Source organism: Stegodyphus dumicola, chromosome 3, assembly GCF_044657685.1.
Source record: "Stegodyphus dumicola isolate Sdum_Otavi_A_Nest chromosome 3, ASM4465768v1".
Taxonomy (NCBI): Eukaryota; Metazoa; Arthropoda; class Arachnida; order Araneae; family Eresidae; genus Stegodyphus; species Stegodyphus dumicola.
Genome location: NC_140770.1, coordinates 201,117,186 through 201,136,678, shown reverse-complemented (window position 1 = coordinate 201,136,678; position 19,493 = coordinate 201,117,186). Strand labels below are relative to the sequence as shown.

General features: G+C 29.4%; 1 protein-coding gene across 3 annotated transcripts in view; it reads left to right on the top strand.

Annotated features, from left to right (window-relative positions):
• LOC118204075 (uncharacterized) overlaps positions 1-19,493 on the top strand; it is a 184,892-nt gene that overhangs the window by 85,922 nt on the left and 79,477 nt on the right. For all 3 annotated transcript variants that reach the window (XM_085813752.1, XM_085813754.1, XM_085813755.1), the window contains exons 5-11: positions 659-762; positions 2,735-2,900; positions 9,519-9,600; positions 9,833-11,009; positions 15,632-15,778; positions 15,874-16,065; positions 17,211-17,351. In XM_085813752.1, the coding sequence (XP_085669878.1) occupies positions 659-762; positions 2,735-2,900; positions 9,519-9,600; positions 9,833-11,009; positions 15,632-15,778; positions 15,874-16,065; positions 17,211-17,351 (2,009 nt within the window). The remainder of the gene's footprint in view (positions 1-658; positions 763-2,734; positions 2,901-9,518; positions 9,601-9,832; positions 11,010-15,631; positions 15,779-15,873; positions 16,066-17,210; positions 17,352-19,493) is intronic.

Sequence of the window (19,493 nt, the reverse complement as noted above, 5' to 3'; positions counted from 1 at the left end):
TGTACTACATGTGATGTGTTCATATTATGTACAATTTGCCAAGACAATTGTTATATGTACAACTATAGTCAAACATCTGGGTGATTATTCATTGGTTTATATATGCTCCACTAGAGCAAGGGTGTGATTGCCATTCCATTGTTTTGTGTTTTGCTTGCAAGGGAGCTAGGGATATGTCTCTGTATTCCGGACAGTGAAATAATGTGTCGCAAACTCAAAAAGTCTGAGAACCCTGTTCTGTGCTGTGTGGCCTTACAAATAGCAAGTTTTTGAGTATTGCTAATAGCTTTTCCTAGCAACGCTCAAAAACTTGTATGAAACTCAAAACTTTAATTTAGCTTCCAAATTTAATCAGTTTTTTCTGATTTAAATGCAACAAATACATTTTCAAATAATTTAATTCTTTGTTTTATTTTTTTATCAATAAGTCTAATTAATATAATTTAAACGGCATTGAATTTATAATGTGCAGTTGATAATTTTAGGAACATTTACTAAAACATTATTATAATTAACAAACAGTATTCTTCATGCCATATATTATATATCTAGGATCCCAGTTATTTAAATTTATTTTGTATGTATTAATGCTAGTATTCTCTAGAATGTTTGTTATTTATTAAAGATATTTCTATGATTTTGAATCACTAAAATTTAGAGATTTTGATGAGGATATCAATTTGAAATCAGAAGATCTTGCTGAAGAAGAAACTGTGTGGGAAGAGAAGAGTCTAAATAATTTCAATCTTGATACTTTATTAGGTATTTAATTCATATTTATGTGAAATTTTTATAGTTTTCCAATGATAAAATGTGTTTGCTTCTGATTTAAAAAAAAATGTCAAATTTTGCAATAAGTTATTCAGGTTGAATGGCGTAGGATTTTTTAAATATTTTACTACCTAAATAATTTCAAATTATATATCAATAATTACAATTTGCATATAATTATCTGCTGTTACTATTTCATATTATTTGTTATGTCATATTATTATATTATTTCATATTATTTTGCCTTGTAAAATTCCAAAATGATTTTTTGGGGACAGATGATTTTGGATCTAATATCCATTACAGTTCTATTCTGAGTAAAAGCTATATGTACTTTGTGTGCAATTTTCCAGAATGCATCCATCTAAAATACTCCATTTTCTCTCTATGAAAATTTTATTAACCCGCGAGCACGCGTGCCCGCCCGATTAAAGAAAGCCTTTCTGGAAACGCCCCTGTGTTTCCTAAGTGGTTGTGGTTCAATGTAGTCTCCTCCAAGGCCATCCTCTTTATGCTTCCGAAGTTTTTCGCTGGAAATTTGATTTGAAGTTTTGTTTTGTTTGGATCGGATCTTTCAAAACCAGCGCGCCTATTCGCATTGCTCTAAGGTAGTTCATTTTTGGTAGCACAAAAAGCTGCAAACATGTCACATAATTTATCCTATAAGGAAGAATGTTACATTTGCAAAAATTATTAGAAGATTATCGACTTCTACGTTACACTGAAGACTCCATTGAAAAAACTGATGATGAAAGTTATAACGCATTTTTTAGTTCTCATGATACTGATTCAGAAATCAAGATGCATTCTGAAAATGAAAATGAGAATGACATTTATAGCTGTATTAAAAAAGACAAAAAAAATGATGGGGAAAAGTAAAGCCTAAAACTGATATTAGAACTCGTGCTCATAATATTATTACTAAATTGCTTGGAAACATTGGTAAGGCAAAATATGTGCAGACCCCAAATGAATAGTGGGAACTTTTACTAAGTGAATAGATGCTGCTGAAAGTCGTCAGTTATACAAATATTTATATTGCATCTATTTCTGACAGCTTTGAAAGAAAGAGAGAGCTCATCACATAACTCTAATTGAAATTCGCGCTTTTAGAGGTCTTTTATATTTTTGTGACATAAGTCATCTCATGTAAATGTGCGATCTGAGGGCAACAAACGGAACCGGCTTGGAAATTTTCCACAAAACTGTCCTACAAAAGTTTTCTTTTTATCAAGATGTTTGCGTTTTAATTACATAGGAATTCACCTTGTCAAGAAAGAATCAGATAAACTTGTACCTATAAGATAGGTTTTTGTAGATTTTGTGAAAAACTGTGATAAATTGTTGGTGAGTTCATAACAATTGATGAAAAACTTGAAGCTTTCCAAGGAAGATGTTCTTTCAGACAGTATATTCCTAATAAACCTGAATAATAATTCCTGAATAACCTAAATAATAATATAATGAATTCCTAATAAATTCTAAATTAGTATAATACTATTCCTTTAAACAATTATTTTATTAAAAGTATTATAGAAATTGAAATTTTAATTTGTATAATTTGTGTATTTTTTAAGTTTGATCATAAAATTTTGGCATAAATGTAACACTTTTACCTGAAGAGTAATATTTTTTCTTCAAAAAAATGGAGCCGGGTCTTTTAGACCCAGGGGCGCATGCTCCCGGGTTAAAAAAGTATCCAGTTGTTTTAGAACAGAAGATCCCAATTTTTATCTCTTTTTATTCTTAACAATTTATATTATATATGGGAAATTATCTTTTAAGAAATAATACAATATAATAATAAATTAACTAAAAGAAATTAGGAATGAAAAGCTTCATAGCTTAAATGCAGAGGTAATTTTAAATTATAGGTTTATATTTTGTCCTCATTATTTTATCATTTCTGCAAAATGATTTTGAATAGATAATTTTGAAAATTTTCCTTTATTTTCTTACATAGAAGAATTTCAACTATTAGAGGAACTACCTATCTCAAATTCCTTGCTTAAATCTAGCCCTCGAAATCCATCTGTTTTAATTCTCAGAGAAGAATTACCTTTCATTGAATATGAAGATATGTTTAAGGAAGAATATGCAATATCATTTGAGACTACTGCTGCTTTCACGTAAGTATGCTTAATATATCAATGAAATTTTTCAGTAAATGAGATAAGTATATCATACTTTTACAAATATTATAAAATTATTCCATATATTAAATTTTGTGCAGTCTTTAAAATACTTTTAGTCAATCTTAAAATATCAGATTTAAGTAAAAGTAATATTTTATGGTGCTGTAGATATAATGTTATATAAATAATTTAATTATATAATACGAGGCCCGGTGGCACAGTGGTTAGCGCATACCACGCAGCAGCACCACAGTTCCGGGGTTTAAACCCCGTGCCGGGCAAGGTTGACTCAGCGTTTCATCCCTTGGGTCGATAAAATAAGTACCAAGTTCACTTGGAGACCAAACACTGGGTGTCCTGCGACAAGCTGACAACTTGTTCAGGGCATATGCTTACGTTCCCCGGGCTCACGGTCAAGAAAGCAGATTTCGGAGCACTGCAGGCCTTGGCCCATTAGGGCTGTTTGCGGCACTGAGTTTTATATAATATAATTTAAATATCTAACATAACAAAATATAAATATCTAAATCATAAGGAAATATTAAAAATTTCCATAATCATATAAAATTTTGCCATGCTTCTTCTAAAATTCATATATATTGATAACTTATTTTCTTCTTTCACATTCGTACGGAGTTCGTAGATTTAGAGTGAATAACGACGACATTTGATGAAGAATCGAAACACACTTTATTTAGCCAATACTGATCAGGACAGCTCCAGAGTCACGTTTTACAGTCATCAGAGATCTACTATAAACACGCTGACACAATCAGCGACACAGCCTTCAGTTTATCAGGCTATAATGTGGGAGAAAGCTTCACTGCAAAGCACCAGAGTACAGCTCCCGACTCTGCTTGGTCGTTCTCGGAACTCCATGTACTCTCGAGACTCTCCACGCTGCAATTCGCTATGCACTCGACGACACACAGAGCACAGCTCCCGACTTTTCGGTTCAGTTGTTCCCAGAGCTCAACACGCTCTCTTGACGATACATTAAGAGACTCTTCTATGCACTCAACGACCAACTCAGCACTAGACTTCGAAACACTTGCTCAGCTCGCTAGACGAGGCACACACTAACTGACTGCGAACCAGCAGGGTTTATATAGCTTTCGGCTTGTGTTCGAGAACATTCTGGGCTAAACTGGTAAGAATTCGTTCCAGAAGGTTCTCCATCCATCCATGGCATATTGCCAATTTTGTCGCCAAATGGGCGATTTCTTGCCAAATGTGGCAACCCTGCCTTCCTTGTCATTTTATGGCAACCGTAAAACTGCTTTGCGGGGAAGCTATCCCACCCTGCCTGTACATTTTGTAACAATACGTTTGTAATTATGTACTGATTTTATGGCACAACCCTAAAGTACATCATCATTATTATTATGATAATAAGTTGTATGTTGCCGTGGGGGGGCTTTTCTGGAAATTCACGTTAGTCATGTGTTGGGAGTAGGACTTGCCTTTGGAAAAAAAAGAGTAGTTTTATTAGGGTTTTAGCTACATGAGAGGATTTTGTGCATCCTCATAATCACGTCTCACTTTCCCACCATGTAATGTTTTACAAGTGGTTATATGTCATAATTTTGCATCGAATGGCACCTTAATTTTAAAATAACATGTGTAACTGATTGTAATAATAATCATAATATAAAGCTAGATAACTGGAAATTGCATACAGAACTTCTAATTAGGTTCACAAGGCTTTACTTTTCAATGAATAAATTTAGGGACATATGATGTGGTCTAATATTTGATAAAAATGAGTAAAATTTTTCTGCAGTAAGTTAAAAGATGAAAGCTAATAATTATAAGGAGTTATTTTGATTAAATTCATAGTTTCTTTCTTCATTCTTTAACTCTAGCAAAACCCTTCTAAGTTGATAACCTATGATTCACAATGATTTTGATCTTTAGTGGAAGTGCTGATATTGGTTTATGTTTTAAGAAATTGCCATGTTCTGTGATAGTCATTTTATGCAGGTTGTTGCCATGAGAGGTTTCACTGCATTGGTAAAGACAAATTATCATAATTTTTTTTAAAAAGAATCTAAGGGCTTATTCAAATTTTATTTTGTTACTTTGTGAATAAAGTTCTTTTCTGGCAAAACAGGAAGTTATTGCAGTGAAATCTTTCATTTATCTTCCAAATTATAATAGTACATTTATTCATGTACCAGTATAACAAAATTAACTGTTCAACAGTATTATCATTCTGATATTTTTTGATGGCAGTAAATTTTGTTGGTATTAATATCCATTAGTATAACTAATAAAAGCACTTCTAATCCCATCTACGTTGATTACACAATTTCTGTGTACTTCTTTTAGGTATTACTTGCATCATGTAGTTCTTTTGGGTATTATTTGCATCAAACGTAAAAAGTAATGCTAATAATGAAATGCTGCAGCAAAATATTAATTTAAAATTATATTTAAAACATGTATATTCATTTTTTTTTTTTTCTCTTCTCCGCTTTTCTAAAATTTGATTTAAAATGATAAGAAATTGCTGTATTATAGGATAATAGCAAATACTTTTAAAGGTCAATGAAAGATGTGTATTTACAAATAACAATTTTTGTCATGAAATACTCAATATACTATATTTTGCTGTGTATTTGAATAACGTACGTTTCTACCTAAATATGGACATCTACAAAGCCCAAATTTGGAATTTTTTTATTATCTATTTCATATTTTGTAAAACTTTAACGAATTTTTGATTAACAAACTTAACAATTTAAAAGCGAGCAATGGCAACACTCTACGGGGGGGGGGATACCTTTTTATCTCCAGCGCGTGAAACTTTGTATCGGAAATTCTAAAGCTATGATCATTTAAAAATTATTTTGTGATATTGATGTTGAACTCAATTTTTATGGTTTAAGCACGAAGAACATGATATTTAATAAATAAAGATAACACACAAAATGTTAAAAAAAAAAGGCCCTTTAGACGTAATTTAAAATCTGAAACTTTCAGATTTTTTTTTTGCGTCCCACCGTGTGTCTTTGTTTTATTGATTTCATGTTTCATAAGGCAAAGACTTCATGATACCTTTCAGGAGTCAACAGCCTTTAACATTCTTTCAAGTGACCAAAAGCATTTTAACATTTGATTAAACATAGCTAATTTTTGCATTAAATATTACTTTATATTTTGTGTTTGAAGACATTTTCAGAAGTTAATATTTTGCTTTTTTAAATTATATTAGTTACATGATAGAATATATGTCAATACTTTGTATACTCTAGAAATTATGCATTTGCATAGGCGCAGCATAAAAGTAAAATTTGCAATTATTTCTTTTTTAAGAAAAGCAAAATATTATGTAGAAGTTAAAATCCAGAACATAAATGCAGTAAAACCTGTCCTAGTAATCACATTTTTTAAACTATCATTTCTGAAAATGTTCACTATTTCTGAGAAAGTCAATAAACATCAATGTTGGCCATCACCTCTACAAGAATATCGCAGTCCTTTAGAACCAGAGATGATCTTCTTAGGGAAATTTCATAATTGATAACCAGCTACATACGTATTTCATGAGGATGATAGCCATGAATTTGAAAGCTTTGGATAGATCCAGTCATAAGTCATTTGATAGACCATGAAATCTGTCATAGGCTGAAAATATTATAATTTTTGCCTTCTAGTTGCATTTCAGTTTCTTGAGGTGCTTATTCAAACATAAACTTAGAATGGGGGGGGGGAGTCAAAATGAAATCCATAAAATCAAATCCATAAAATATTGCTTTTGATAGGGAAGAAAATGAAGATGATGTTGAGAATAAAAAAAAATTGAATTGACTGTTTAATCCTTTCGCCTTCCTCTCCTGTCCGCGGAAATTTCTTCCCAGCGTGTCCTTTGTTTTTCGCAGCATTTAATGTTTTCTCTGTACATACATAACTTTCGTAGTGGATGAATGTAAATGAATGTTAAGTAAAATTACAAGGAAATAAAGCATAATGGAAAAGTAATAATATCTCTGCTTATTTGTAACAGAGGATTAATTTCATAATATTTGATCCAGGCAGTCCACTCCTCCCATATTGTTGTTTAATCTTTTACAGTTATTGGTTTTTTTACAGTTCTTTTCCATGTTTGAACGTCAATCATAGAGTTATTATGGACTGTACTCATCAAATTGTATATCCTTCTTGTCGTTCCGATTCACAACCTCATTTTTTTCTCTTTTTCTCCTGAGTAGACATTGAAGATCTCTCACTGTCTTGTATCTTATGTAAAATGGCGCGAATATTCATAAAACCCGGGAGGGGGAATTCAATTAGAAATAGAATGCCTGATTAGTACTGCCCTCTAGGAGGTATTAGAATAAACAAAAATAAAAACCCAAGCAAGTAAACATTTAGAAAGCATTTTAAACGTTTAAAAGTTTTAAAATGTAGAAGAAGGCTTGAAGCGCATTACGGACGATGAAGAGGTTAATGGGAATTTTAGGCATGGCAGTTACAGGACAGGACTTAAGCAATGAAAATTTGTGACTGTATCTCTATGAAATCAGAGAATGAATTAATCCCCAAAAAAATGAAATTTCTTGAAGAACTTACATTGAAATTTATGCTTAATAAAACAAATTTAATGTTAACACTGTAAATTTCAGTTCCCTTGAAGTTAGAAATGTCTCATTATTTTGCAAGCAATAATTTCATATATTTAATTTTATAATTCCTGCATGCCATCTTACTAGATTTAAGTTAGTGATCTAAAATCCAGAATTGTTGAAGTCTCAATGATTTTGGATCTTAGATTTGTTCTCAGATTTAAAATTTGGACCCTTTCACTTCATAATGCAGTATCACAAGCATGAGAATTTAACAGCAGTAATAATTATTTTATTACTCAAAGCTGCAGCATCTAGAAATAACTTTATGATGTTGAAAATTTTAAAATGTTCTTTGTTATAACAAGTCATATTTAAAAAAAAAAACCTTCCTTTGACTAGATATATAATATACAGTGTTAACATTTTTTATTAATTACAGTAATGCTATAAAAATTTATATCAGCTGCAATAAGTTAAATATTTGAAAATTATACCAGTTAAATATGTTATTAAAATATAAATATAAATCATTAAGAAGTGCTATTTTTAAATTGCTCGGTTTATTCAGTATTTCAGATTGAGTTATTCTGAAAAGATAAATCAGAAATATAATTTTCTGATGTGTAATACTCTGAGGATTACATATTTGTGGGACATGTGAGAAGTAAGTGTAAGATTTTGTGTAGCACAATAACAAGACATGTCCAGTCACGTGGATGCTTTTAATGTATGACAGTATACCATAATATAATGTAATGATCAAAACATTTAGATATTACTAGGCTAAAGAGATTTCTGCTGTCAAAACAGATGGAAGTTAAAAAAGAAACTATTTTCAAATATTAAAGAATCATAATTAAAAGATAAAAAAATTCTCAGCTACAGACTCCTTAAAATCTTTGGTTATAAATCAACAATCATTCCTTCATAAATTATTAGCTATATTCTTATATCGGCTATCGAATGATAGTGAATATAAGAATATTTTTAAAAAAATAGACATGGATAGTAGAAATATAATTATTCATTTTTGATTCTCCAAGTTATTTATATTAATTATTGAGCATATATTGTACTTATTTTAGTGATAACATTTTATAGGAGTTTCATATTGATTACTCTAATGTCAATAAACCTAAATTTCATGCACACAAAAATTTATTTTCCATATATGTAAATTAAATGTCAAGGAGATAAAATGTTTTATGAAATTATATAGCAACCATTTCATTTGGGCTTTGATAGAATACTGAAAAGCTTTGATAAGGAGATTGATTCAAATTTACATTAAAAATTACATTTCATGTTTACATTACACAGGAAAGGTACAATGAAATTTTATCTTATTTTGTGTGCAATATAAACAAATTTGAATTTGATCTTCAGAATGCCCTTCATAAAATTTTTACTTTTTGTCACAATATTAACAAATAATTTTTCATGAAACAGAAACTGAATAAGTCATACAAATATAGAGATCATGAGTACACACACTAAGGGCTAACTCCTTTTTTTTTTCAGGGATGGGGTCATGTAAAATAGTTTATTTTGCTTATCTGCTGTTTTTGTTAGCAATTATCTCTTTTGAAATATGAGCAAATAGTGCCTTCTACTTAACATTTTGGTCATTATGCATTTAGAGGGCATTAGCTGAATTTTATTTTCTTGGGGAGAGGAGAAATCATGTTTATTGATAACTATCATAGGTGCAGTTACATTATTTGCAGGCTTAATATAGTTAAGACTTATTTTGTTTCAAATTCAGTCATTGCAAAATAGAAATAATTAAATATTTTCATATCATTATCCATCTGAAAACTGTGATTGCTTACTTGTTATTTTGGTGACTAAGCATGGTGTCTGTTTTAAAAAATGTGCATAGTATTTTGAATTTTCTTGCTTTGAAATTTGATTTCATAACTATAAATTTAATAAATGCTATAGTCTATCATATGTTAAGAGTTATCCCAGGTGCTCAGTGACTTAATTTTTAAATTTTCTTCATTTCCAAAGTGGAGCTGTAAAAGAATTTTCTTTTTAGAGATTGGAACCCATTTGAAGTGTTGGAAAACTCTGCTACAGATGATTGTGCTCTAGATGTTGAAGAACTTTCTTTACCAGATGTATGTCATTTATAATATTAAATTGGTGTTTTATAATTTTGAAATTATCTTCATTGGTGTGCTTCTGAAATTAAAAGCAAATAACTGAATGCTTAAGTGAAAAAAAATTCAGCTACAGACTTTCTTTAAAACAAATGCAAAAGCTTTGAATCCTTAGTAAAACTGTCTTTTACTGAAAATTCAAATAATAATTTTATTCTTAATGATTAAATTTAGATAATTTTTCTTTCAGTTATCACTGAATGAAACTGTCTGTTTGGAGCAACAAACTGAGCATGAGGTAAACTTGGAAACAAATTATTCTTCTAAAGAATCAAATTCAGAAGCAATTTCTTCTGATGATCATGCCAGTTTTTATTTACTTTATGAAAGAAAGAGAAATGCAAATTTAAAAGAAAATATGTTATTTGATAATTCTAGAAGTGCAAAAATTGATCCTAGTGCATTAAAAGTACATAAATTAGCTGAAAAAAATTTTTTTCTGTGTCCTGATATTGAACATGATATGCAAAGCTTTGATATGTGTGATGAAAAATCTTTGTGGAACAATGATGAACAACTTCCTCTACATCAAGATATATTTTTGGAAAACTGTTTATCTGAAAAAGAGAAATTTTTAAATGAACAAGAAAATGCTGATAATATTGCAACACTTTTTAATGTACTAGAAGAAAGTGGATGTCATGAGAACAATAGGAGGACCTTTAGTGATTCAGTTCCAAGAAGTGATACTGGAAATAAAATTGGAAATATGAAAGAACTTTGTATTGAACAAGAAACAGACAATAATGTTAAGTGCTACAAAGATATGTCTCCTAACAAAACATCATTATGCTCAAATAATTTTAATGAAGAAGAAGCTCTTTCAGAAGATACAGATATTGATAAATTTTTTAATAGCATTTTACAAAACTCTGCAAAAACTCTTTCACCATATGATAAAATTACTGATTTTGATCAGTACACTGATTTGCATCATCCAAGGATTAGTAATAATATATGTGCTAGGCCATCATTGATTTTAGAAGAAAGTACTGGAAGCAAAAATTTTGAAGACATAAAACGTGAAGATACTCAAGAGATCACAAATTTAAATAAAAAGCTATTTTTGGAAAAGTTATCTGGGCTGTCCTGGGATAAAAAAATTGAACCTATGAAACCTAAGAATGATCATGATAATATTGAGAATATAAATGAAAGTAAAATGTCAATTGCATACAAGGACAAAAAGCCGTTAAATTTCCAGAACACCAGAAAGCAAAGCCTGAGTGAAATGGCCTCTTTTTCACAGAATTCCTGCTCATTGAAGCTGTCTAATTCTATGGATATGCTCTCTGCATTTTTGCTTTCCAAAAAAAGCAGAAAATCGCAAAAGTCAGATAATGCTGATGCTTCTTCTGGATCTTCAGGTATGCTGTAATTATATTAGTACTTATTTACAATAATTATATTTAAAAAAGAACAACTTTTAACAGGGTGCATAATGCCTTAATACTCGTTAAAAGTCTTAGGAGTCTGTAATTTGAATAAAAGGGGCAGTATTTCTTTTGTGTTTGTTTGATGCATTGTCACTAACTGCAGCATATACATGCCAGATGAAAATTCACTTAAGAAGGCAAGTGTTGCAGATACATGCTAAAAGAAGTCTTCCATTAAAAGAATGGAGGCAGCACATGCTTGTTTCTATGCAGCATGTTTGTATGCCAATATTAATTGACACTCCTGGGGCATTTTATATTCTTTCATTTCTTGATTTTCAGAATGTGGCCTGCTCATTTCATTTTACACTTTTTTCTTTCTTTTAACGTTGTTTCTGTCATTTTTATAAGAAATTAAAGCATATATTTCTAATATGTAAATGAAAGGTCTTCCCTCTCTTTTAAATCAATAATATGGCTAAATCTTCCATTTTGCGCTGATGATATTTTTCCTAGGTGGTTGTATTACTTTTTTATATACGTTTCTTTTCTTTCATTATTTCCAAGGTAGTACAGTCAAAAGTCGTTAATTCGGACCCCCATAATCCGGACCTCAAAGCTACAAACTTTCTGCGCATGCGTGGCGTTCACGCATTTACGAGTGCACGTAAGACCTTTACGGCTGCGAATATGTTTGTGCGCATGCGCGTTTAATGTATAACGGACGGTATAAGCTAAGCTAACATTATCTAATTCAGTTAATGTTGCTGATTGCGTTGTTCCTTAATCTTCGAATTGGATCCGGCGTATTATTTTTTGCAGACTATTAGAGCAATTTCATAAAAGTAAGCTTGAACTTTCGATTATGTCAAATAAAATTTCCAATATATATTTACTAATATGTAATTTGTATCTACAAAGCGAAAGTATGTTTCGAAATTCGAAATCTGTTTATCAATTTCACGCCGCGGATTGGAAATTGATCTGTCAGCACTATCCTTATCTTCAGGGCAGATGTTTTTATTTTATTTGAATTATAATTCCTTACTAAGTGTAGTATTTCATCTCGATGTACTCCGTCTTTGATATGATTTAAATCAAGTTCCTCGTCATTATAATTCGCTTCCGATAGTGAAGAAAGTGACCCAGAGGTTATTGAAAACGAAAACATTTCGATTGACAAATTAGTCGGTATTCTCAACAAAGCAATTATAGGACTTGAACAGCAGAACTTTGTAACTAAACTAGAAATTATGTCTGTTTAATAGAATTAAAGAGAAAGTATTATCACATGAAACGAAGCAACGTACATTGAAAGAAATGTTTAATAAAGTAAACAAATAAATATTAAGCTTTTTCTTTTTGTAAATTTTGATACCCTTTAGATCATAATTGTTCTTTATTTCATAAATTATAGTTTCATATTTTTAATTTTGTAATTTCTGCATGCCATCTTACCATATTTAAACTGATGATCTATAATCCGGAATCGCTGAAGTCCCGACGAGTCCGGATTAACGACTTTTGACTGTATATTTTATCTGGGGTAAACAATATTAATTATTAGAATAGATTTTGGTACTTTTCTGTTTCGCTGGCACAAATCTCACCAGGTGGACTTTATTCGCGACAACACACAGTATACACGTAAAAAATTTTAATGAATATTAGGGTACTTTTCCGTTTCACTGGTGCAAATTTCGCCAAGCAGACTTTATTGGCAACAACACACGGTATACACATAAAACATGTTAACAAATGTTAGTTCTAAGGATTTTTCATTTTGAGGGCATAAACATTATGCTTTTATGGTATAGCATCCTGGATTTATGGATTCGCAGGTTCATATCACGTGACTCCGAATGATCTCATCTTACGTAAACTAAGCTATAAAAATCTAATTCTCTCATTAATTTAAAGTTATTAAATTTCAAGTTATCCAGTTATTAGTTCATTCTACATTAATTTGAAGTTAAATCTTAATATGGAATAGAAGTTTAAATGAAAGAATCATTTTTATTCGTACGAATAGCTTACTCAGAAATTATGTAAAACCACAGTGCTTTACTTCGCTAGTGCATTCGCATTAGGATTGATGAATTTAACTCTTTACTTTGCTTTTTCTGTATTTTTGCCTTCGGATGAGTGGTGTGATTGCATACTAATTGACTTAACTACCGTGAATGACCATAGAGCATAAAATTGAACTATCTGGTAAAATTTCTATGCAATTTTATGCCAGTATTGAAAGAAACAGTTAATCTGATAAGAAATGGCTGCAACTTGTTTTGAAAATGAGGCATGAAAGGTTACCAGCAAGTATATTTTGTCTGGCATCGGTTGCTCCTTTTTCGGCAACATTATCGCCTGCGCCAGCAAAACAGAAAAGTACCAATGTGGGTTCTAAGAATTTTTTATTTTAGAGGCATAAACATTTTAATATCATTTAACATATTGTAAAAAGACAATAAATAAAGAAAATAAATTTGTAAAAACACATTAATTTAATAATTTAATATGCTGTTATTGTTCAACATCCTGATTCACCAGCTCATATCACGAGATCCCAAGTTATCTCATCTCACGTAAACTACACTACAAAAATCTAATTCTCTGACTGATTATCTGTATTAATTTCAAGTTAAATCTTAAATTAAATCTTAGCGAATACAAATTTAAATGCAAGAATTATTTCAATTCGTACGAATAGCTTACTTTGTCAGTACTTCGCTAGTGCATTCTCCCTCGAATTGATGAATTTATGACTTTGCCTTTTCTATATTTTTGCCTTCGGATGAGCGGTGTGATTGCATCCTAATTAACTTAATTACCTCGAATAGCTTTAGGACATAAAATTGAACTATCTGGTAAAAATTCTATGTAATTGTATGCCAGAATTGCAAGAAACAATCAATCTGATAAGAAATGGCTGCGACTTGTTTTGAAAATGAAACGTAAAAGGTTACCAGTAAGGATATTTCATTTGTACAAACGAAACAATCGGTTGTACAATTTTTGGCGACTTTATCGCCTGCACCGGTAAAATGGAAAAATACCTAGATTTTTAATGTAATAGATGTGTCAGAAAGCCTTAGGGCAAACTGTCTTGTATTCATGTTATGCATGTGGAAAACCAACCATGCAGCCAGCCCATTTGCCTGTGTTTGAAACCAGGACAAACTACCAGCAACAACTTTAAATGCTTAATCACTAGTGAGGTTGATGCCAAGAAAATATAAGAATGATAAATCAAAATTAATATTACATTAAAATAATGCGAGTAATTTTTATTCAGTTTATATATACTTTTTATGTAAAAATTCTTATATATGCTAAATGATTGTAAATTACCTTACTAGAAAAATACAGTGAATGCACAGAAAATAAAGATTTACATATGTCAAAAAGTAAAAAAAAAAAAAAAAAAAAAAAATTTAAATGTATATGAGTATTTCTTTATACATATATTAAGAAACATGTATTTTCTTCTATTTAACTATGTAAATATTAATTAAATTATTTATAAATATACCTGGAAAGGATTTATTCATTCATAAATAATAATGAGTGTTATTACGATCCAGAATTTAGTTATTAAATATGTATTGTGTAATAACTAACATTTAAATGTAAACATAAGTTAGATGTATTGACAGCTGTATTTATAAACTATTTAAGCATGAATTATTTACACTCGAAAACAGTGTATTAAAATATAGAAAGCATAGTACATGAGATGCTTCACATACTTAAGACAGTTCTAAAGTAGAATTTTTAGAATGTTTATTGTTGAATATAAGGACAAAATTTTTATAAGTATTAAAATAATTATTTTCTTACATATCATAATAACTCAGTTGGAAGTCTTAAAGAATATTATTAATTTATTTTCGCTGTCCCTTTAACTCCCACAGAAAGTAAACCGCATGGAAATCAGAAAGCAGCAGTAATATTTAGCATATTTAACTATTAAAGTAAATTTTGTTTTAATTTGAAGAGAGCATTAATTACAGTGGGAAAATCACCTCACATTTGAGAAAATATTTCAGGAAGAGACTCTGAAAAAAGAAAATAAGTAATATGCAATTTTAATAATACAACAAAACTTTGGTTTTAATTTTTGTAATTATTAATCAAATATTTTTTTTTTCTTATGTAATTAACAAAAATGCATGAAACCATTTCATTGAAATTAAAATTATTCTTACAGGAAAATTAATAACAGTCAATTCCATTAAGAAGAAAATATTGTTTAAAAAAGTTATCTTTCAAATAGTTAGGGCTTTGAAATTGCAGAATGCTTACCACTAAAGGTGTTCAAATCCATAGATCTCAATGGTAAACCACTGAATGTTTTGATGAACAAGGAGGGATGTCACTGTTTCATACTATTTGAGCTGGAGAAATTGATCAGGGCCTCTCCTTGTATTCCTTTCTATGTGATCATCCTAATTTCTAATGATTAAGCATGCAGTAGAAATATGCGTGTTTGAATTGTGTATGATAATGTTCATTTCTGTATGTAAAATTTCAGTTTTATTATGCATATTGTAATTTTAAAGAGTTATAATTAATTTAATTACAATTAAGTTTAATATTAATTTATTCTGTAGACTTTGGCATATCTGTAACCTTTCCACAAGATGCTACTAATTGTGTGCTTAGTAAAGATCTTACTTATTTGCAACCAAATTCCAGTAATGAAGCATTGTGTGCTATGCCAGAAATTTATGTTCAGGACTTGCATGTAACATTACCTGGTAATGAAATTTTATTAATTCTAAAATATTAATTGGTACCTTTATTTCTTATTTCTATATTAATTTTTATTTATTTGATTATGTATTTATTTCAGATGAATATATGAAAATTGTTTTATTATATGAAACATCTGCAGTTCCCTTCATTCAAAAGCTGTTGCTTTCAAATAAATTTCCAGTTTCTTTAAATTTTATGTTAACTGACATTCCATCGTATACAACTTGCTTTTTACTAAACCAGGAAGTCAAGCAGTGCCAAGATAAAATTATTAATCCAGTTTCAGAAGGTAAGTCATTTTAAATAAAATTATAGAGCTAAAAATATGTTATGCATTTTACAATTTAGCAGATATAGTAAATATATTGTAACGTATTTTGCAGTTTTTATTGAAATGACATATGAGCTTCTTTGTTAAAATAAAATTTTATTCTTAATTCACAAATATAGATAATTTAAATTCAATCCTATTTGTTACAGCTTCACATTCCAGCTTACTTCTTTTCTCTATAAATTTTTCATACAACTATTATCTGGTAACTTTCAGAATAACAATTTTAAACAATTTCTGACATTGCTGAGCAGTGGTTAGATGTTACAAATATGGCATTGCCACTCCAATATCAAAGGATTACAAATATAATTATTTGTTAAATAATAAAATATTACAACCTCTCCCCCCTCCAGATAAACTTTAATTGATATTTTTATAAACTGAAGTTCACAATTTTTTTCTCAAAACACAATATCAACACAACACATAGTTGAAATACAACAAATGACATTATAACATACACTCAGGAAGAGAGGAAAGAACAAAATATTTTTTTATTTATATAGAGAAACAAATTATTTAATCAGGCCAGGGAGTAGGACTTAATGCGTCTACATTTTTATGGTTTTTACCATTTCGATGAACGACAGTGTAATTGTAGGGTTGTAATACTAGTGCCCATCTCATAAGTTGTGTGCTATTCCGTTTTCATTTGGCCCACACTTATACATCTTATACTCTAATAGCAGATATTTCAACTAATTTAATGGTATCACAATCCTGATTTTATATTTTGTTCATAATGTGTTACTTAAAGGATTTTCCTGAAGTTTGTGGAAATATTTTGTATTAAAAAAAAAGCAGGAATAATTGTTTCAAAATAAAAAGTATGAAAATAATTCATATTAAATGTGCAAAAGGAGAAATAAATCGAAATAATTTTGTTTTTAAATAATCTTTAGTTACAAATATACCCCCTTTGCTGAAAATTATCATTTTATACCTTTCATAGTTACTTTTCAGTTTTATTTATTTGTGTTGATGACTTGCTCATTCTAATTTCAGAATCAATTATTTCTTTGGTAATTTTCCATGATCAGTTGTTCTGTACATATGCCTGGTTTTTATATAAAAATATGATCTTTCCCCCCTTGAAATAGGTAGAGGTGACAATTTCTACATCCCTCTGTTATGTCTGCATGGTATTTTAAAGTCAATGGAGTACTTTATTCAATTTGATCCTGAACTAGCTGTAACATGTTTGGGCGATTTTGAGAAGTCTCATATATCCTTGTTGAAATGTTGGTAAACTTTAGTTATTATTATCAGTATAATTATAATATTAAGCTTATTTATTTAAACCCATTTTCATACCAAATCTCTCTTTTTTTTTTTTTCTAAGTATGGAAGTATGCTTAGAGATTTGTAACTTTCATCAGACATAAAATATCTGTACTTTATTATTCTACAAGTTGGTGTTAACACTGCAGAAATTGACTGCATCAAATCTAACTTTGCATATACTTTGTGTTATGAGATAATGATGCACTCAAGGTACTTTAGGCTATTCATCATGAACTCAAAAGTTTTTGTCTTAAAAAAGATGTCTTTGTGAAACGATTTAAAATAATCTGATTTGTATTATTGCTCTGCATAGATGATACAAATCTGTTTATTTGGCATTAAACTACCAACATTCCTGTATGTCAAGCCTCATATATAAATGGAAATAATAAAGTCAGGGCTGCTGCAACTGGTGTACTGAAAACGTTTTTCCAGTATAGTTCAGTTCCATTTCATCATAAAAAGTGTGTACATGACAATATATGAGAACAATAAAATATTGTATTTTACTGGACTAAGGTTTGTATTTATTTAAAAATTATTACAAGAGATGTTATTTCATTTATACTTTAGTATAAAAATACTTTTTACCATTGGATAAATGCTTGGACTAAAAAAAAGTAATTGTAAAAGTAATAATGTATCAGAAAAAGGGATCTAGGATGGAAGAAAGAAAATATGATGAGACATTCTTCCAATTGGGCTTAACTTTCAACAACTATGATGATAATGAACAACCTCTTTATTTAATTTATTATAACATTTCAGCTATGGAGAGTATGAAATCATCAAAATTAAAAAGGCATCTTGAAATCAAGCATTCTACGTACACTGTTCAAAAAAAAAAAAAAAAAAAAAGGAACAGCTCTATATCTCCCGTTCTACTGGGCCGATTGACAAAATTCAAATTGCATTCTTCATGTCTCAAAAGCGCAACTTAGGATATATATTAGATTTATATATAGCACTATTCTAAAATGGGTATTTTGACACAAAATCGGACTTTTTCTGAAATAACATACCAATTTTTTTACATATTTCGATTCTACAACTCAAATTATGCCTAAATATGAAATTTTGTAAAATTTGGAGCGAAATTTACGGAGAAATTGACAAATTTATGTTGGCACTTTTTTTTCTTATTGCGCCAAGAATAGTTCACTCGGCGAACTTCTTAATATATGGCAACCTAGTTTCCTTTCCCGTAAGAGGAAAAAAAGTCACCATCGTTCCTTTTTTCCAAATAATATACTTTATATTATATTTTTAATTACAACTGTTATTATTTTAAGTAATTTTTTCTTTTTCGAATTTCATTTTAATTGTTTAAGTTGCATGGTTTCTTTCGAATAACTGTTTTAAAAATTTCTATTTACCTATTCGAACTGCGTAAATAAAGGTGCAGCGTTTATTTTTTTTCAAATAGTTTTCTTTATATATATTTTTTTCATAGTTATTATTTTAGGTAATTTTTAAATTCTTATACTTTTATTTTAATTGTTTGTGTCGCATTGTCTCTTCAGATAATTGTTTTAAAATTTTCTATTTATTCCTTCAAACTGAGCATTTTAAATATATTTATTAATATAAATTTTCCAGAATTTGATTTTATTTATTTGAATTGCGTTTCTTTCGGAAGAATACTTTGTAACTCGGACTACGATGCGTTTGAAAACTGCATATATTAAAAGAGAAAATACAGTTAACACGCCTTTCAATGTTCCGTTCAGAAAAGATATATATATAAATAAGAGAGATGTATAACTGACATTTTAACTTACGATGACTTGCATACACTGGTTTAAACAGTTTTATCATTGTGCCCATTGCTTTACACAATTTTATCCTACAATTGGTTTCTTAAAATGCTATTCATATTTTAGTCAAATATCTTATTTTTGAAATCCCAAGAATCAAATATCATAAGATTAAAAAGTTTTAAAAAAAAATTACAAATACTAAATTTTACGCAAAAATTTATTTTTTCTTCAGGCATTTTACTTTATTCTTGCTCTTTTTCTTTAGGCATTCCGCAAGTATATTAAAAAGCATCCAACTTTTCAAAATATCTTGATATTTCTGACAATAATTTTAAATAA